The sequence below is a fragment of the Desmodus rotundus genome, chromosome 7, assembly GCF_022682495.2.
Source record: "Desmodus rotundus isolate HL8 chromosome 7, HLdesRot8A.1, whole genome shotgun sequence".
NCBI classification, from domain to species: domain Eukaryota; kingdom Metazoa; phylum Chordata; class Mammalia; order Chiroptera; family Phyllostomidae; genus Desmodus; species Desmodus rotundus.
Window position 1 is genome coordinate 86,420,465 of NC_071393.1, and position 20,570 is coordinate 86,441,034.

Here is a 20,570-nt window from a genome sequence, read left to right on the forward strand (position 1 = left end):
TGAGGGTTTGACTTCTGGTCAGGGCGCATATAAGAATCAACCAATGAATGTATCAATAAGCGGAACAACAAATTAATGTTTCTCTTTTTTTTTTAATTTTATGATGTTAGTTTCTGCTGCTATTTTTTAAAGATTTTATTTACTTATTTTTAGAGAGAGGGGAATGGAGGGAGAAAGAGAGAGAAAGAAATGTCAATGTGTGGTTGCCTCCCACATGCCCATAACTGGGGACCTGTCCCGCAACCCAGGCATGTGCCCTGACTGGGAATTGAACCAGCAACCTTTGGGTTCACAGGCTGGCGCTCACTCCACTGAGCCACACCAGCCAGGGCCCCTCTTTCTCTCTCTCTTTAAAAAATAAAAATAAATTAAAAAGATGAGATCAAGCTGATCAGAAGAAGCATCCTGGAGAAGGTAAAGCCAAATCAAAGAATAGGTCAGTCCAAGCAGAAGAAACAATGTATGTAAGTACAAAGATGTGAGAGAATGTGATATAATTTTATAAAAGCAATTAGTTTGATACAGGCTTCCCTGCTACCCAAGAGTAGAGTATTCCTATGAAACCTTTCATAAGCCAAAATGGTGTAAAATGAAGAGTGTCTTCCACTTTCTGAAAGTTTGTATTACACCACTTCACTTTTACAGAAGACCACATTACTACCTGTTTCCCCTAACCAAAAGAAATCCAAAGAGGTGGTTGCTTTTACCAAAAAGCTATTACTGTCACTGTACCTATTTTTCCCTTTTGGTTTTAGGTTCAGGATATTAGTATCAATTAGAATAATTAATGTCAATTAGAATAATCCTGTGAGTCACTAAGGGATCAGAAAAGCATGATCTTCTATTTTAAAAAATGGCTTGATGTGAGGAAACAGCACAAATTCTGCAGCCTCGTGAAATTCTTCCAGATACCCCCAAATTTGTTATTTGGTAACACACAAGCAAGAAGCAAAATGGGTTTTGTTCACTACCTCTAAAACAGCAAAAACTGAGGGACTGCACAAGATTTTGAAGCAAATAATGCAACAGAATTTGAATGTACTAGCTTTTTCTCCACATAAACTATACAAACCATTTTGCTATTCAATGTAGGTGACCAATTTGTGGCAAGTGGAGTCAACTTTTTAATATGTAAAATCTACATATTAGACTAATGTTCCTTATTATGGCAGGTTGTTAGGCTTTTTGTTTTCTTGGTATTGCTAAAATTCTCAGATCGGATGAGTATCTTGAAATCAAGCACACTGTCGGGAATGCCATTATGTAGCCATTCAGTGCCTATTAGGGACTATTCTAGGCACTAAGAGCCTGCCCTCATGGAGCAGACTCTAGTAGGGAAAACAGATCAAAAACCATGCATAAATATGTACACATATTTATACATATATATAGTATATACTTTAAATATTTGTTAATATGTTACACATTACAGATTTTTATAGAGACAAATTATATATATAGTAACTATATCTATATAACATTTATGCATTTGTTATATATTACATACACATATATTACATGTAATATTTATATATGTGTCTATATGTATAAAACATGCCAGGTTGTAAGTGTTATAAAAAAACTAAGGGCCTGGCCAGGTAGCCCCATTGGTTAGAGTGCTGTCCTGATAGGCCAAAATTGTGGGTTTGATCCCCAGTCATGGCACGTACAAGAAGCAAGCAATGAATGCATAAATAAATGGAACAACAAATAAATCTCTTTCTCTCCCCTCCCGTCTCTCTAAAATCAATCAATAAATAACTTTTTTACAAAGAAATAAATAAAATAGAGTTAGGGGAGAGGGAGTGATCGGACAAGAAGTTATGTTAGGCAGGTTAGTCAGGGAAGCCTCTGGTAAGATGTTTGGCCACAGCCCTGAAGGAAGTGAAGGAAGTGAAGGAACTATTCTGGGGAAAATCAGCTGCTGTGAGGCAATTCAATACCAGGTCTAGAGTCCAGGGAGAAGCCAAATTTGAATATAATCAATTTAAACAATATCCAATGTTGTCACAAATATCTTATTTAAAACCATGGGACCAGATAAGATAAAGTATAATTAAGAAACCCAAGAACTAAGCTTGCAGAACTCCAACATTTAGACATCAAGAGAATGAATGGAATAAACAAATGAGATCAACAAGGAGTGATTAGTGAAGTAGGAGGAATTAGAAGATTGTGATGCCTGAAGCCAAGTGAAGAATTTGTTTTAAAAGGGAATGACAATTAAAAGAAAAAAAGGAAGGAAGAAGAAAACACAAGATACCAAAAAAAAAAAAAAGGAATGCCCCAACTGTGTAAAATTTATCTTGGGAGATAACAGTGAATGGAGATCGGACAGGGCTGATTAGGCAATGCGGAGGTCATTGTTACCTCAACAAGAAGTGTTTCAGTGATGTGGTAGAGGACAACTGTATGGGAATAGGTTTAAAAAGGAATAGAAGGCCCTGGCTGGTGTGGCTCTGTTGAGAGCTAGGAAAGAGGGCTAGCCAATTTTAAGCATTGCTAAGCAGAAAACCTCTTGAAGGTCACCAGAATAGATAGGGGAGAGAAACAACATTGTCGGCCAAAGTAAGGGTAAAGGTAAACAATACGTGATTTGCAGAGGGCTTATTCTGAGTTACAGCCAATTAGAGGGCCATAAAACTTTGGGTGCCAGACTCATCTCGGGTCTGGACCTTATCTTTAAACTGAGGGTACAAATTAAGTGGGACAGACAGATGGTTCTTATCAACAGGAGACAGACAGATAGTTCCTCCTGACCCCAGAGCTATGCAGAGATAGCCGCAACTCCCACTTTTGTAACTTGCTTGCTTGCTTCTCACCGTATAAAAGAGCTAGCCTGTGAGCGTTCGGCGCGACTCCCCTTTGCAGCCTTAACGGGCACCCTGGGAGTTCGCCCCTGCGCAGGTAAAAATAAAGTACCATCTAAGTGCACTCCACACGTCTCCATTTGATTTTCTGCTCGCGTACGGGATACAACATTTGGAGGCCCCAGCGAGATCTCCCTTTTGGGAGTTTTGCTTTCGGAGACTGGGTGGACAGTTCGAACTCAGTAAGTAATTTGTCAGGATCCTGTTTTGGTTTTGGTTTCAGTCCTCCGGAGGCTTTGCCCTGAGGTAGTAGGCAGGACGCTGCCGGAACCCTACCCAGGGGTTCGGAGAATAGTGGGACGCCACTTCCGAATATAGGTTTTGTCTCTGTGCCGCGCGGCCTTGTCGTGTTTGTCTGTGTTATGTTGTCGGAGGTATGTTATTAATGTAGTGAGAATGAGAGTGTGATTGTGTCTGTGGCTCCACCGGCATCAGCCTACGGAGCGTGCGTGGGCCCCAACCTGCGGTTCCTTAGTCTGTCATACGGCATAACGGCTGGGAGTTTAACCCGAATTCTACGCGGGCAGCCTTAGCTAAGACAGACCTAAGTCCTCGCGAGAGGAGAGGCCAGGCGGGCGAGGCGAATATCCTCCGACCTCGTTAGCTGTTTGTCTCGATATTGTGCTTGTCTCAGTTACGTGAAACTAACCCTTGTGAAAATGGGCCAGCGGGAGTCCACCCCCGAACTCCCCGCTTGATTGCATCTTGAATAACTTTTCTGATTTCCAGCGTCGTGCACGCGGCTACGTGAGCGTGCAGCTCGATCCGGAGTTCCTGCGGACTCTTTGCCAGCTAGAGTGGCTGACTTTTGGTGTCGGATGGCCTGCAGAAGGGACTTTCGACCTCCCGGTATTGTTTGCAGTTCGGGCCACAGTTTATAGAGCCCCACACCCCGATCAGATAGTTTACATCAATGTGTGGGTAGATATAGCCCCAGACAAGCCAGGCTATATTCAGAAATGTCTAAGAAGGAGTGCCTCCCGCGGAAGAACGGTTCTGTTAGCCGCGGGAAGAGGAAAACAAAAAGAAATTCCCGGAGCCCTCCGCACCAAGAGGGCGGAGGGTGCCTAAACTCTACCCCCACCACTACCAGGACCTGGGGAGGACATGTTAGACCCCTTGAATGCGCTCCCTCCCTACCCTAGGAGGGAAGTGCCGCATTCTACCCAGCCGGAGGAGGGAGGGACACTCTCGAGCCCTCCTCACACCCGAGGGGGAACTAGAGAAGGGGAGGAGGCTCTAGTATTCCCAGCACCTCCGGCACTTCTGCCACTCCGTGAGGCACCACCCGGACCGGGTGCCCCTGCTGGAGCACCCCCTCGGTTGATATATGTTCCTTTCTCCACTAGTGATCTGTATAATTAGAAACACCAGAATCCCCCATTTTCTGAGAAACCGCAGGGATTAATTTCCCTACTAGAAACTATATTTAGGACTCACCAGCCAACCTGGGATGATTGTCAGACTCTATTTACCTCAGAAGAAAGGGAAAGAATTTATAGGGAGGTTGCAAAGATTGTGTTGGGAGAAGGGGAGGGAGGAATCTCCCGCTGCTTTCCTAGAAAGATTACTACAGGCAGGTGCGGTAGTTCTTAGGAGCAATAGGATAGTGCCGCCTCTGGATTCTAGGGTTTGCAGAATTGGCCAAGCCTCTCCATGAACTTACGAGGGGAAAAGAGGGAAATATAACTTGAACTGAAAAAGAGAACCAAGCCTTTGAGGCGCTCAAGGCAGCTTTGGTATCTGCACTTGCACTGGCCTTGCCAAATTTAGGAAAGCCGTTCCAGCCGTTTGTGGCAGAAAACGGAGGCATTGCAAAGAGAGTGCTGAGCCAGGCTTTAGGACCCTGGAGAAGGCCCGTGGCCTATTCGTCCAAGAGATTGGACCCAGTAGCCTCAGGGTGGCCAGCCTGCTTACTTGAGCTCTAGTTGCCACAGCCATGCTAGTGAAGGAGGCCAGCAAGCTCACCCTTGGACAGAATTTGCAGATAATTGGGGAGCATCATATAGAGAGAATTTTGAAATCCTCTCCTGATCGCTGGTTGTCTAATGCACGGCTAACTCAGTACCAGGTGCAGTTGCTGAATTCCCCATCAGTCCAGTTCCTGAAAAGTGCCGCCTTGAATCCAGCCACCCTGCTTCCAGCCCCTGATCCAACCATCATGCATAGCTGCCATGAAATATTAGAGCAGGTCACAGGCATGCGCCCAGACTTGCGGGATGAGGCATACAAAAAAACCAGAGCTCGCTCTGTTCTCGGATAGCAGTAGTTTCCTTAGGGAAGGGCAGCGGTACACGGGGGCTGCGGTAACCACGGAAACTGAAGTCCTTTGGCAGCAAGCCCTGCCAAAAGGAACTTCAGCCCAGAGGGCGGAGTTGATGGGGCGTTTGCAAGGTCTAATCTTAAGAAAGCTGCAGGATATCTCTGCATATCTAGGGACTTTGAGTAGAAGATGCCTGTACTGGTAGGGACTTTTGGCTGCCACGTACTGAGTTTAAGTGCTGAGTTTAAGTACAGTCCTTCCCAGGGTGGGGAAGGAGCAGGGATTAAAGGTAGACTGTAGTTAAATCTGGATGGGCAAAAATATGTAGAAAGGTTGTGAAAGTTTTAAACCTGGAGGAAAGGAAACCTCAACTACTTGTTTTCTGGTTTTATGGTAATGTAGTTTCATTTTGCTTCCGTTTCTAATCAGAAACCCCCTGTATCTGAAGACCTAGTTAGGGTCACCTGAAGACCTAGTGAAGGTCGCCTGTAACCGGTTGGAGAGAATGCCTTTGCCACTCAGGACCCAGGAAGGGTCATTTGGGCATGATGTGTGTTTCAGCCTGAGGCAAAGGAGCATGTCTCTGCCAAGAGACCGGACCTGAAGGGCATGTCTCTGCGGAGGCTCCAGTAGACGCACCGGTGCAAGAGGATGTCTCTACCTGTGTGCTGTTCTTATAGAACTCCGTCTGTGTTTTAGATTTTGTTCTGTATCTTCTCTGAAAAGAAAATTGAGGATTCCAGGGATAGTTAAAACTTCACACTCTGTAGGAAAGTGAACAAGGGAAAGTGCAAGATATGTAAATGAAGATGTATGAAAGGATACAGAAGGTTAGTGGATGTTGCAGAAGGTCTATGGGAAGCTGTAAAGATAGAAGAGGGTTTGTAAAAAGGTGTGTAAAAGGTTATAAAAGTTTGTGAAAGTTTTGGAAAGAAAGTGTGTAGGGCCAGTAATAGAAGGTATAAGGCATAGAGATGCAATCTTAGTAGATATCAGAAGGAAAAGGATTTTCCTTCGCACTTGGTATTTTTCTCCCTACCTGATCCCTCCAGAATTTGGCATTCTGAAGGAGTGAGTAATGACATAAGGTTTCTCTGCATAAATCCATTAAGACCAGTCATTAATAGTTTGTTAACCGATGCTTTGACTGGAATGTCACGCCTGAAGGAGGCATGTCTGGGTTCTGGTTGTCACCAGGAAGCCCCGAGGAACTGGGATTGACTTGAGAAGCTAGCAAAAGCCCACAGGAAGAAGCCTGGCACCTTGGTTGATTGTGTGGTTCGTGGCAGTCTTTCCAGGGAAGGAACGAAGGTTGCTTTCCTGAAAGATGGATAAAAAGGAACCTGTAGGCACAATGAAAGCCTCAAGGATTTAAGTGAAACAACTGGTACAGGTGAAGCCAGGTGGCAGATGTGTGGCTCTGCTTCTGTGCCCTGAGGGGCAGACTGAAGTCAGTCTAAAGGTTCCCTGAGTGAGTTCCAGCGAAGCGAACTTAAAGATCATAGGCGATCCAGGCTGCTCTTGGTGTGTTTATGCAAACGAACAGGCAGAATTAAACGTTGGACTCAAAGTAGTCTCTTTAATAACGATGAGGGTGCTCTTAAGGAGAAAAATCATGGTCTAAGGACAATCACAATGTTCAGTATTGGATATAGGAATTGTTCGTGCAGCTGTCTTGAAAGTCTGTTTTCATTTGAAAGTTGAAACTGGGTTTGTAATATTACCGAAGATGTTCAATTTACAGGCACGAAGGGCCTGTCAAATTGCCATTGCTGTATGTCATCGCAGCAAGGGCCTTGCAACTGAATGTCTTCCCAAAAGACAGTCTCACCAGCATAGAGACTGGCTTGGGAGTGGTTGTGTAAATTAACCTGCGTGTTCCTCCTTCTGTTTTCATAGGGCGTGGGACTATGGCCTCATTACCTGAGAGAATGGTTGCAATATAGGCCTCACTTAAAGAGCCCACCTTCATCATCTACCCCTGAGACTCAACTAGTTTGGTTAAACTAGGTAGTTGGGTTGGTAAAGGGTTTGAGAGATCTGTGGGCTTCACTTCAGAGCTTATCTTCCCTTTTCTGTCCTAATAGCCAAGACAGAAAGGGCCCAGAGATCTGAAAGGAGAGAAATCCTGATATATTCCCCTCAGCCCGAGTGAAGTGTAGTGAGCCACAGGGTTTTGGACAGGTGTAGCATGTCTCATACACCTTCCTCCAGATAAGCCATTCTTTACCTAGGTGCCTGCCTTTCTGATTCGGTAATTATGATTTAATTGTGCCTTCCAACTCTCTTGCCAAATCTGTCACCTCCAGAATATGACGAGGATGCCAACTGTCCAGTAATGCCAGCCTTTGGACACCGAGCTTGCAACTTCGCAGTGACAGCCAACTGACTTGGATTAAATAAGGTCCTTCCCCTTACAGGAAAGGACTACCTCCGTGCTGCACCCCCTTTCAGGGCACCCCTAACCCAAGGTTAGGTAGGACAACGTCCATGTCCAGCCGGAAGCAGTTACAAGAAGATGAGACCTTCGCCCATTGTCCTTTATATAATTATAAAGGGGTTATATATCTGAAAGGAAGGATTGAAGCAGGGTGCAGCCAAGAGGAGGGCCCAGGAAGGGATTTGTAATAGGGTCCAGAACTCAAGGTGTACCATTCCTAGGCCCCTTACTCATAATTCTTCTGGGGATTAAGCCTAGGGCCTTGCATCCTACAGACCCTAGTTCAGAATCTAGAAGCCACAGTCACTCGTACTGCAGTAGCTAAGGTGCTGGCCCTTCAGAATTATCAGCATCAGTACCAGAAACTAAGGCAGTTTACTGATACCCAGAACTATGGCCAGCTCTATAGTGATGCTAAAGGAGCCGAAAACGACTTTTTGCATCAAAAGGGGGGAATATAGTAGATAATGGTTTAGTTAGTATGCTGCTCCCAGTTACTATGCTGCTTCCAGGTTGCCCCTGGCTGCTCACTTACAGGTTCAGTGAGCCCAGGTGGCACTAAGGGAACCTGTGCTCAGGTTTGGGGAGGAAGTGAACCCCTAGGCTCTATAAGCTGAGCCTGCATGAATATTAGGAATTGGATACTAAGCCATGTAGGTACACCACCATTTTAGGTAAGCCGATTATAGAAATCGTTGTTTAACAACAAGGAACATGACCCACTCCTCCGAAAAGAATCCAGGATTACTGAAAGCCCCTGAGGGCATTTGGTTTATATGCCTCCAAGGAATATATCTTTGTTTGCCACCAATTTCTTATCAAGAATTTCGTGTAACTGGGTACATAATTCCCCAAGTGTATCTCTATGCAGGAAACCCAGATTTTGTTCTCCCCTCTAGGACTAGGAAAAAAAAACTCCCCTTCTTATACCCATAGTAGCCACTGTTAGGATCTTAGGGTCCCCCGCACTCAGTGCCGCAGCCCTCATTCGGGAGATTTAGAGTTAAGGCAGCTTTCGCAGACTTTCTCTAAGGACATATCTCTGCTGCAAGATCAGGTAGCTGATTTAGAAAGACAGGGAGACTCCTTAGCAGAGGTAGCTCTCCAAAATCGGAGAGGATTAGATGTATTGTTCTTAAGGAAAGAAGGATTATGTGCAGCATTAGGAGAAACTTGTTGCTTTTATGCTAATCATTCAGGGATAATTAGAGATAGTATCAAGGTCTTAACCCAGAGACTAAAAGAATGAGAAAATCTAGAAGAACCAACATAGTACGCAGGAATCTATTAAGATGTCCCCATAGTTGACTACCCTGATTTCCTCTATTAGTGGGCCTTTATTAATTATACTCCTCTGTTTAACCTGTGGCCCCATCATTAGTATGATTCAAGGATTTGACTCATAAGTGCCAACAAGGAAATGGGGGAATGTTGAGAGCTAGGAAAGAGGGCTAGCCAATTTTAAGCATTGCTAAGCAGAAAACCTCTTGAAGGTCACCAGAATAGATAGGGGAGAGAAACAACATTGTCGGCCAAAGTAAGGGTAAAGGTAAACAATACGTGATTTGCAGAGGGCTTATTCTGAGTTACAGCCAATTAGAGGGCCATAAAACTTTGGGTGCCAGACTCATCTCGGGTCTGGACCTTATCTTTAAACTGAGGGTACAAATTAAGTGGGACAGACAGATGGTTCTTATCAACAGGAGACAGACAGATAGTTCCTCCTGACCCCAGAGCTATGCAGAGATAGCCGCAACTCCCACTTTTGTAACTTGCTTGCTTGCTTCTCACCGTATAAAAGAGCTAGCCTGTGAGCGTTCGGCGCGACTCCCCTTTGCAGCCTTAACGGGCACCCTGGGAGTTCGCCCCTGCGCAGGTAAAAATAAAGTACCATCTAAGTGCACTCCACACGTCTCCATTTGATTTTCTGCTCGCGTACGGGATACAACAGCTCAGTGTATTGAGTGCCAGCCTGTGAATGGAAAAGTCACTGGTTTCGGGCCAGCTCCCCAGTTGCAGGGTGGGATGGTGCGAGAGGCAACTGATGATATATCTCTTGTACACTGATGTTTCTCTCCCCTCTCCTCCTCCTGTCCCTTTTCTCTAAAAAATAAACAAATAAAATATTTTTTAAAAAGAATGGAAGAAGTAGAAACTACTCTAGAGTAGTTTTGCTCTACCCTGAACAGAGAAATGGGACAATAGCTAGAAGTAGATGTGGCATCAAAGGTTATTTTTAAGATAGGATTGTAATATAACATATTTGTATGCTGATGGGACCACATTTAGAGTACTGACCTACAAGTAAACAGTTCTATAGAGAAAATGGAGCTGAAGACAACCAAAGAGTAATGTTTCTTTAATATGTACTTTAAAGAACTCAAGTGTATACAATTAAAGGTATGGATAGGCTAAATAAACATAGAATTATTCACCAACTGGATGTGGAAGAAAAGGGACCACATAGTAAACCTGACAAGCTCAGGGGAAGCCTGCCTGGCTGCCTTACAAACTCAAGAGACCTAAAGTAACCACATAGGATGGTCTCAAATTAAAAACTTTCCTAAAAGCAGATCATGGTGGACAGCTGTCCTAGGCTAGAATCTTCCCGGACAAAAAATCTTTCAGTTAATTGAGCCTGTCTATTGTCTTTTTGCATCTAAGATAACTTACCTTTGGAATGTCAAGGCAACTTCCCTTTTTTCCCCAGAACCCCTGTGGGCACAACAATTACACCAGAGACTACAAATCCCCTATTGTTATTATTATTGTGTTAATTGTTGACTGTTAACTATCCTGTACCCACCTGTGTAAGAGAGGTCTGTGTCTGTCTAATCCCAGAGGTTTCCCTGCTTTGCTCTCTCCCACCTCCCCAATCTATCACCAATAGATTTCATGTAACCTCCTTATGCCTCTTCTTTTGATTGTGATGTATAAAATAAGTTTCAAAATTGCCATTTTCCAGAGCATTTTACCATTGTCAGTTTGGCTCAAATAAACTCATGAAAATTCTCACAGGTTTGGACGTTTCTTACATTGACATGGAATGTGTAAGGACAACCTAAAAAAAACATTAGAGTGTGGACTGTAAATTATTAAATTCATTATCTGTGAGATATACTAAATAATGCAGTACATTTTGGACTTTGCAACCCTAAATTGTAAAACAACTGAAAATTTAAAAAGTGCTTTGTCATTTTTATCAAAGAAAGCCTCCATTTCAGATAACAGTTTGAAAAATCAGTTCTTCTAGAAAATATTTAGCGCACATTAGGTAAAAAAAACAACTCACATTCTTTACACAAATTTTCCCACCTTTACACAATCAGAACGTTGGAAGTTTCACTTCCATTTCCAGATTCATCACTACTGGAAATACAGCCTGATCTCCCAGCTTCAAATAAAACTTGAACTTATCTTCTCAGAGGAATATTCTACCAGCTTGTTTCAGTCCTTTTCCTGTTAGCTAAAAACTAAAAGACTATCTCAAATATACTTTTACCTCATCAAGAGTCTAATCTGCCCTGACTAGGTACCTCTTGGTAAAAGCATTGTCTCGTTACACCAAGGTTGCAAGATTGATCCCCACCCCCCACCCCCACCCCCACCCCCCGTCAGGGCACATATAAGAATCAACCAATGGCCGTGGCTGGGGTGCTTCAGTGGACAGAGCGCCAGCCTGCGAACCAAAGAGTCGCAGTTGGATTCCTGGTCAGGGCACATGCCTGGGTTGCGGGTCAGGTCCCCAATAGGGGGCCCAATGTGAGAGGCAACCACACACTGATGCTTCTCTCCTTCTCTTTCCCCCTCCCTTCCCCTCTCTCTAAAAATAAATATTTTTTTTTAAAAAAAGGACCAATGAATGCATAAGAAAGTGGAACAACAAATCAATGTTTTGATAGTGGACTTAAGAGTTGGAAAATTTTAGCTTAAGGTAAACAGTTATAAGCCGAGCAAGTAGTGTGTATGTAAAGCTTTTGTTTCAGAAACTATAGATAAGGCCCACCCTGGCTCCTGGGAAAACTGCCGACTTCCTAGGGCACTGCTAAAGATTACGCTTGGGGACCAGTGGAGGCATTCAGGCCATTGTGTTTCAGGGAGGGGCAAACGACCACCTGCCCCTGGGAGCAGCTAACCGCCCAGGACAGGAATGTTGCAGTTTCTTCTACCTGACCCTCCCTGAATTTCAAAAACCCTCATCTCACCTAGTTTATTCCCTGCTATAAAAACCTTGGCCTGGAAAGAAAAGGGAAGATGGTCTGTTAGGGTATGAACCCGCCATCTTCCCAGATCACCTGCCATCTGAATAAAGGGCCCATAAAGATTCAATTGCTGCCAGTGCTTACTGGGTTTGGTAGGGACAGGCAGCCTGAACTCCGGTGTCTTCCAGTTTCAGTTTCTTTCTTTCCCTTCCCCTCCCCCCTCTCTAAAACCAATCAATAAATGAAAACATTTTTCTAAAAAATAAAAAGATAAAAAGAATCTAAAAGAATCTAAACAACATATCTGACCAAATAAAGTTGGTTGATTTTTACTATCTATAATAGTTCAAAATTTTTATGAGTTTAGTATATACTAGGTATGGTACTAAGCAGTTTGTTTTGTTTACTAAACAAAAAACATGTTTTGCCCTGACCTGTATGGCTCAGTTGCTTAAGCATCATCCCATAAAGCAAAAGGTCACAGATTTGATTCGTAGTCAGGGCACATGACTGGGTTGCAGGGTGGTCCCAAGTTGGGAATGTGTGCAATTGATGGATTTTCTGTCCCTCTTTTTCTCTCTCCCTTCCCCTATCTTGAAGACAAACAGCCCTGGCTGGTATGGCTCAGTGGACTGAGCACCAGACTTTGAACTAAAAGGTTGCCAGTTCAATTCTCAGTCAGGGCACATACCTGGGTTTCTGGCCAGGTTCCCAATTGGGGGTGTGTGAGAGGCAGCCGATTTCACCTCTCTCTAAAAATAAATAAATAAAATCTTAAAAAAAAAATAACCAACAAAAAAGTAACCTTAAAAAAAACCCCACATATTTCTGTAGGTCTTTAAAATTGCAAAAATAAGGTATGTTTTAAGTAATGTTAAAAATAGTTTCTTCAAGGAATGTGTTTTTAACATGTTTTATTGATTGATTGAGTGATTGATTTTACAGAGAGAGGAGGAGAGAGAGAAAGAGAAACATCAATTTGTTGTTCCACTTATTTATGTATTCTTTGGTTAATTCTTGTATATTCTCTGACCAGGGATCAAACCAGCAACCTTGGCCTATCAGGACGACACTCCAACCAACTGAGCTACCTGGCCAGAGCAAGGAATATCTTTTTTTTCAAGAGCCAATTTTTTAATTTGTTCATTTCTTGCATTTGAAGTACTCCTCAATGACATCCTTGGCCTGAGATTCTTTTCCCTCTGCCACGGTCCTTAATTACCACACAATTGCAGCTGGCCACTTTGCGGGGCTTTCCCTCTCTGTCATTTTTACAGAGACCTATCCATTCCCCTAATTTCTCTTCTTTTTTTTCATTCCCCTAATTACTCATTGTCATCATCCCTAATTAAGTTGACTTGGTGTTCAGCACATAAGGCCTCCACCAACCTGATTACAGAGGCTTATTACAATTGGATACAAGGTCACAAAGATGGACTTGGTACTTGTCTAAAGCTTTGGCAGCTTTGGGAATTCCAAGTACTAGATCCTTGTGGGGGAGGAGAAACTTTCCTCCAGCCTCAAGGTTCTTTCAGCTCATCTAATATCAAATAGACATGAGAAAAATAACCAAATCGAATACATACATATAGATGGGAACCCCACATACATGGGACAGTCAGAGACCACATTTGCACGAGGGGCTCATAAATAAAAAGGGGCACTGAGGTACAGAAGACATTATAAGACAGGGATGAGGTAAGGTGCCTTGAGGGCTTCAAAGGATGATAAGAATAGACAGTTTAGTAAATAGAAGTTTGCCCTGCCTTCTAGATAGGTCAAAGAAGCTGCTGCTGATAATATTCCATTAAGGTAAGGCCCCTAGTTCAAGTTCTTCTCAGTAAAGAGAGGGGCACAAGTTTCCCCTGAGCCTTCAGCTAAAGTTGCTGTTAGCTCAAAACAATCCACATTCTACACAGGCACATCTTGGGGTGCCTAGCTTTTAACCCCCACACCATCATGGATTAAGGCAGTCTTCAGCACTTCCACCAGTTGCCTCTGGCACACCCCCAACTGGGGACCTGACCGGCAACCCAGGCATGTGCCCTGACTGGGAATTGCATCAGTGACCTTTCAGTTCACAAGTCGGCACTCAATCTACGGAGCCACACCAGCCAGGGCTGCGTGCAATACCTCTGTACAGTTTTGGTATTTGTTCATAACCAAATTTTCTTTAATAATTGTGTACACAATGTGAAACTAGAAAAGCCAGGGTTTGTGATGCCTGTCACCTACCAGACCCAATAAGCAGAGACAGGGATTGAATCTTTATAGACGCTTTATTCAGAAGGCTGGAGATCTGAGGAGGCTGCAGGTTTGTACCCTAACAGACCGTCTTAAATTCCATTTTAATCCAACCCTTTTTATAAGGAGGAGAGAAGTGCAGGTAAGGGGTTTGGAATTCAGGGAAAAGTTAACCAGATAAAAGCTGCAGCGTTCTTTCATCTGTGCCACGGTGGGTCATACCTTCAGTTCCTGAAACAATAGCTTTTTACATACATTGATTACTAAGCTTATTAGCTATTACCTGAAACTAACATTTTTCCAACATTTGAGTCCCCCATCATATATATTGGTCATCACACAGTAGTGGGGATTAAAGATCTCTCCAGTTTACATTTGTGTAAAGGCTACATTTAATGTTTTATCTACTGGGTATTTTGAAACTAATTTCAATCAAACAATTGGCATATGAAAAAAGAAGAACTACTATAACAATTTTTCTTTTACTTTATTCACAGGCTTTAACAATAGCACTACTATTTGGGAGGCACAGTTTAAATCATAAAGGGAATTAAAATGTCTTCATCAATATTTTAGCTCTATCACCCACCATGTCCATGGAAACCAAAAGTCCCTTGGAAACCACAAGAGATTGCTCAATAAGAGGTCAGGTATTTCATGAATACAAATGTGTACCTGTTGCATTTAAACCAAGACTTTATTTAGAGGATAGGATCAAAAATATTTATAAATATCTATTGGAGACTTTCCCTTCTACCTCCTCCAGCTAATAGGAGTCTTGTTTTCTGATTGGGATGGTAATAGGAAGAGCCAGAGGAAAAACTAGGTTGGCCAACATATGTTGTTTGACACACAGGAAGACATACCCTTATTTTGCTTCATTGATTTTTAAAAATAAAAACAAGCAAACAAATAAACCAGGATTGATTATAAGAAAAACAGTCCTGCCACATCAGAAAATCTGGTGGTTGGACAGGACTACTATCTGTCCAGGACTAACTGGAAAGAAAGTTGCTTCAAGGAACTAAAATTTCAAAGTTGCTGAGCTAGGATCTCTTATACATTCACAAAAATATTGCCTTAAAAAAAAAGCACAAGGCTGTTTTATAATCCACTTGAATGACATCAGATGATCAAATACTGTAAAAACTTTTCCCAGTTTTGTTTTCCTAAAAATCATCTAAATATTATATATACAACAGGCTAGTACCCAGGACAAGTAGAAGAGGGAAACTGAGACAGATAACAGCCAAGTAATTTAAAAGCCATCTAGTAAGTTGCTAAATACTATCTTCTGTAACCAAGGACACTTAAGAGTAAATAGTTTACACTTCTCCCCAACCAGAGGGTAAATAGGTTAAATCCTACTCTGAGTGATAGCAGAAATCCAATTAGTGCTATTTGCCAACCACACCCAAAGGCGGATGAAGTTAAGGGAATAAATCTCATTTGGCACATCAGCCAAATGTAAAGCAGATAGTAAAGCTGATGAATATTCTATTGAGATCTTCCCCAAGACCTCCGATAAACCCTCAGCCTTTAAAACCCTCAAAAGGAAGCTCCCAGAGGCACATTCTCCCTCCCAGGAGCACACTGTGCCTTTCCTTTACCCCTCTTCTTTCCCCACAGACGTGCATCTCCTAAACTCTAAAGGACCCCCATGAGGCTTGCAATCAGGGGAGCAATGGGCAGCCACTGCTCATTCTAGGCAAGCCCCCTGATCCTATCCCCAAGGCCCCCTTTTCTCTGACTTTTCAGTGAGCCAAAGCACAACCTAGGTTTATTTCCCCACCTAGTTCCTCTCCTGTTGCTTCTTCTATCCTAGGCCCTTCCTTGTTTCACTGTCCTCAGCTTTGATAAACATCCTCTAAAATCACTTGAACTCGTTGGGAAATCTTTCCTGCAGGAAGTCAAGAACCCACACACTACCCGCCAGCCTTGGCAGAACCACTCGGGCCAGGTCCCCTTTGCGGTAACAACATGATCAGAGAGTTGTGACAACTACCGCCTGTAAAGGGAAGCTGTGCCGTCTTTGCTTAAAGCCTGCATCATCACATCGATGCAACACAAACGGTGCAAGCCACCATCAATAACATTACATTCTAAGTTAACATTTCACCTTTTGCTCTTTTTTTCCCTGGTGTACTTGAAGGTACTAGAAAACTTATCTTCACCAGGTAGTGTTTGAAATTGAAAATTAGGTTTTCCAAACAGTTGTTTTACTAGGTTGAACTGATCTGACCTCAAACAACAGGTGGTGGAGACATTAAAGAAAAAAAACCACAGTTCTGTGCACTTGAAAACTATGTGAACACATCCATATTGATTATACCAGGGTCAACCATTCAGACAATTATATAACATATTTAATACAAACAAAAATGCTTTATAAATATAATCTTTTTATTTTAAAATTCTACCCCGTTAAGAATGAATCAGGAAGTGTCCTGGTAATTATCATACCAACAAGTATTTTGATAGTTATAAGGGTAAGGTGAATTTTGTAACAAAAGTATATAATTAAATTATATATTAAGATAAAGAGGCAAAGAATTAAGATTACTCTTATTCTGATTTACTGATTCGGAAGCCACTCGACTCAAACATACCATCTTCTACAGATTTACAGTATTTTCCCTCTACAGAACTAGTGCACTAAAATAAAGCGAGTCTGCACAGTCAGCCATAATATGTACAGAGATGCCCAGTGCCTTGTTATTTTTGAAAAACTTAAAACAACACCCATTACAATACCTAGTTGCTTCTAGTAGTCATGAAGATTTTAGTTCTGTTCCTTGAATTATATTCCGAATCTTCTCAGCATCATGTTGTACAACTTTGTTGGATGGATCAATCTTAAGTGCAGCTTCATAATCCTGTAGGCCTATGTTTATATAGCAATAATGATCAATACAAATATTTCATAAATACTTACTTGTATTATCTACACAGTATTTTTTAAAAATAAAAGTAACAACTGAGAACATGGTCCAGGACCCGTACCAGGTTTTAAGTCAGAGTCCCGTCTTCACACGCATGGGAGTATCTCTAGCAGACTGCACACATTGTTCAGTGATTTCAGGAATAAGTACAATGAGTTCATGCAGGATTCAGTAAGAAGTAGTTATTTTAAATTCAAGAACAAATAAGCTAAGACCTTTAACTCATTAAAGCATGAACAAAATCAATAAAACTCATATAATGATATAATCCATAACCTGTAGTTTGTGGGGTTTTTCTGTAGTTATCATATCTCCAGAACTCCTTTAATGAAAATTGGTGCTGGGGTGGGGTGGAGGGATGGGGAGAAAAGGCATACAACTGTAATTGAATAACAATAAAAATTTAAAAAAAAAAAGAAAAGAAAGAAAATTGGTGAAGAAGGAAAGCATTGTGGAGGGCTTGGTAAAAACACATAACTGAGGCCAGGGCCGGTGTGGCTCAGCTGGGGCAGCGTCATCCAGGCAAAGCAAAAAGTTGCTGATGACTCCTGGTCAGGGCCGCCCACCACCCCAAACTTGGGCGGTGGGAAAGGTAACCGATCTATGTTTCTCTCCCTCTCTTTCATCCTCCTTTCCCTTAACCGATCTATGTTTCTCTCCCTCTCTTTCATCCTCCTTTCCCTTATCTCTAAAAATGAATAAAATATGTAAAATATTAAAATATATATGTACATGTATGTGTGTGTGTGTGTATGTGTGTACATAAACTGAATCTAAATATTTACCAATAAGGCAGTGGGAAGAATTTCTTTGGGAGGAGGGAAACAAGCTCTTTTATATTTTTAAAATTTTTGTGAATTTTATTTTTGGAGAGAGATTTATTTTGGGGGAGGGAGAAAAAGAGGGAAAGAAACATCAGTATGCGGTTGCCTCTCATGTGCTCCCTACTGGGGACCTGGCCCACAATCCAGGCATGTGCCCTGATTGGGAATCGAACCAGCCACTCTGTGGTTTGCAAGCTGGTGCTCAATCCACTGAGCCACACCAGCCGAGTCTGGAAACATGTTCTTAAGTGCTACTGATTTGCCATGCCACTTCAGAGAAATCACTTATCTTCTCTAGCCCTTCATTTTCTCATCTTTAGCTCAAGAAAGTCTGATGCTATTATAATTTGTAAAGATAGTATTATAATGTTTCATTCCTATCTTAGTGTTTTTTATCTTCATGAAGCTAGATTAAGGCACTAAAAAAAAAATGGGACATATAAACCTAATTTTGATGTTTTGGTTAGGAAAATCTCCTAAAAATGGCAGAAATAAGTTTAAAAATGAAGTCAAATAATAAAACTTTTAAAGGCTACAGCCCATTAGTCCTTGAATGCAGGGAAGCTAAATAGGCATCTGGGAGAGAGGTATGGGAAGGGGAGAATTGAAGATAAAACTCTGGCTACTACAATATTTTGCCTTTGGGGCAAACATGAGTAGCTAACCGCAAATAGTCCCTGAATACATTAGAAATGTAAAACAATAACAGTTAAATAAGTGCTGTGGCTTCTATACACATGGGGCTTAGTTATAAACCTTGGTACAGTGTTACAAATATAAGCAATGGTCACATATTGTGGTAGATTTCTGAGCGCGCGAGTTCACGCGTGCGTGCGTGCGTGTGTGTGTGTGTGTGTCTCCAAAGAATCTCACTTTAAAATTTCTATTACACTTAGTGAGTCACTTATATCCTTTATCATACATCTTTTCATGGAAAAGTTAATACCACAACATTTTCCAAGATTACATCTTGTTCTAACTCCCTTCTACGATAATTAATTTTTAAACTATTTCAAAATCATTTTTTGTCAGATGAGTTACAGAGAATAAATTAAGTGCTAAAAATATAAAATAATGGAGTCCTAAAAAGCATGATCTTAAATAATCCCAATGATATTTTTTTCAGAGTTTAATTTGGAACTCAAAACATTTCTAACATTTTCTTACCTTCTATGTACAACTCTAGTCGACAGAATGCAGTTCCACGCCGCACATGTGCCTTCATCCTTGCACGAGCATTGTCTGCAACAGGTGGTGTCAATAATTCTAGTGCCTTATGAAAACCAGTAAGGGAAAGATATAACACTCTAATTTAAACTTGAACAAAAACATGGTAAAAGCCTTACCTTTAAAAGAAGCCTCAAATGGTGATGGAAAAATAAATAAACAGTAAAGTTAAGAAAAAAACAAGCATCAAACCCTCACCCACCCAAAATTTGGCTTAGCTAGCACAGGAATTTAAATACATATATTTATATTAAAAAATGTAAGGAATTATTCAATTATTCTCCCCCAAAGTTATAATTTATCATTTGAAACCTCTAAAAATATACCCTTAGTAGCAAGAATGATTAAATAGCATTTGTTTTTTTATATTCAAATTAGATGATTCAGTTTATTCATTTATTCAATAAATACTTGTTTATGCACAAAATTGTACTAGCAAAAAGAAAACTATATCAAAAATTATCGCTTATTTAGTAGCTAAATAAGATCAAAGTACGAGGACTTGGTTGTTTCCTCTACATCCTTTATCTCAAGGAGCCACATAAAAGATTCAGCATGTGATTTTCCCCTAAAACAAGTTACTTTGATATGAAAAAAAAAAAACTAGCAGTTTAATACAATGACATAATATTAGTAATGAAAATTAGGATATACTAAGTTACTCTGAGAATGGAAAAAAATTATTGGACAGCCTTTTCCTGTGTGGGTGGTAGTGATATCAAGTGTTCTTCCTTCTAACTTGCATTATGTGTGCAAAATTTTAATAAGGAAAAGGGTGAGCACAAACTGACAACAATTTACTCATTTCCATGCGAATTTCAACTGATCTACCAAGGCAATATAGTAGCAATTGATTAAAACAAAACAAAACCAAACCTTCATTTCAGAAAAAAAGATATAATAAATAATAAGCAAGATGATTCTTAAAATCTTTTATTATTTAAATAATCTTCAATTCTTTAACACATAAAAGGTAAAGGCATCATTTAAACCAATAAATAGGAGGATAACAATTTCAAAGCACCATATATAAATAAAGAGATATATATACCTTAGAAGAATCTTCAATGGCCTTGTGTAGGTTTTTTAATTTGAGGTGGCAAGCAGCCCGATTCAGATACAATAGTGGAATCTTATTATTCAGTCTTATGGCTAAGTTGTATGCATTAATAGCTGCCAAATAGTTTTCTGTTGCAAACAATTTGCTAATGAGACAAAAACAGAAAAAATATATATAACATTGAAACAGAAACACAGAAATATATCTAAGGATATTTTCTATTCCCTGTACAACTGGGGTTGTAGGCTACACTGATTCCACATCCATCAGCATGTAATCAGCACGACCTCGCCCCTACCTCCCAGGGAGACATCAGGAGTTTAAGCCGGTAGGCATCTTTCCATTCTCCTTGCTACATTTTTTTTTGAAGATTTTATTTATGTTTTAGAGAGAAGGGAAGGGAGGGAGAAAGGGAGAGAAACATCCATCAGTTGCCTCTTGCAGGCCTGCAACTGGGGTTGTGGCCGGTAACTCAGGCATGTGCTCTGACTGGGAACT

At 41.3% G+C, this 20,570-nt stretch overlaps 1 protein-coding gene and 1 long non-coding RNA gene across 4 annotated transcripts in view; one reads left to right on the forward strand and one right to left on the reverse strand.

Annotated features, from left to right (window-relative positions):
* The window catches only part of DNAAF4 (dynein axonemal assembly factor 4), a 46,525-nt gene that overhangs the window by 742 nt on the left and 25,213 nt on the right, over nucleotides 1-20,570 (reverse strand). Inside the window, exons 7-9 of one of the 3 annotated variants that reach the window (XM_045201560.2) lie at nucleotides 20,064-20,217; nucleotides 18,953-19,058; nucleotides 16,774-16,903 (exon numbers count right to left, since the gene is read on the reverse strand). In XM_045201560.2, coding sequence (XP_045057495.2) covers nucleotides 16,791-16,903; nucleotides 18,953-19,058; nucleotides 20,064-20,217 — 373 coding nt within the window. In that variant the 3' untranslated portion in view covers nucleotides 16,774-16,790. Of the gene's footprint in view, nucleotides 1-13,409; nucleotides 16,904-18,952; nucleotides 19,059-20,063; nucleotides 20,218-20,570 lie in introns of those variants that run through there. The other 2 variants (XM_045201559.3, XM_024568136.4) reach the window with 2 other exon arrangements.
* Nucleotides 2,468-9,476, forward strand: LOC128781330 (uncharacterized). The gene is made up of 2 exons (XR_008427295.1): nucleotides 2,468-3,052; nucleotides 3,600-9,476. It is a non-coding gene; the product is annotated as an uncharacterized lncRNA (long non-coding RNA).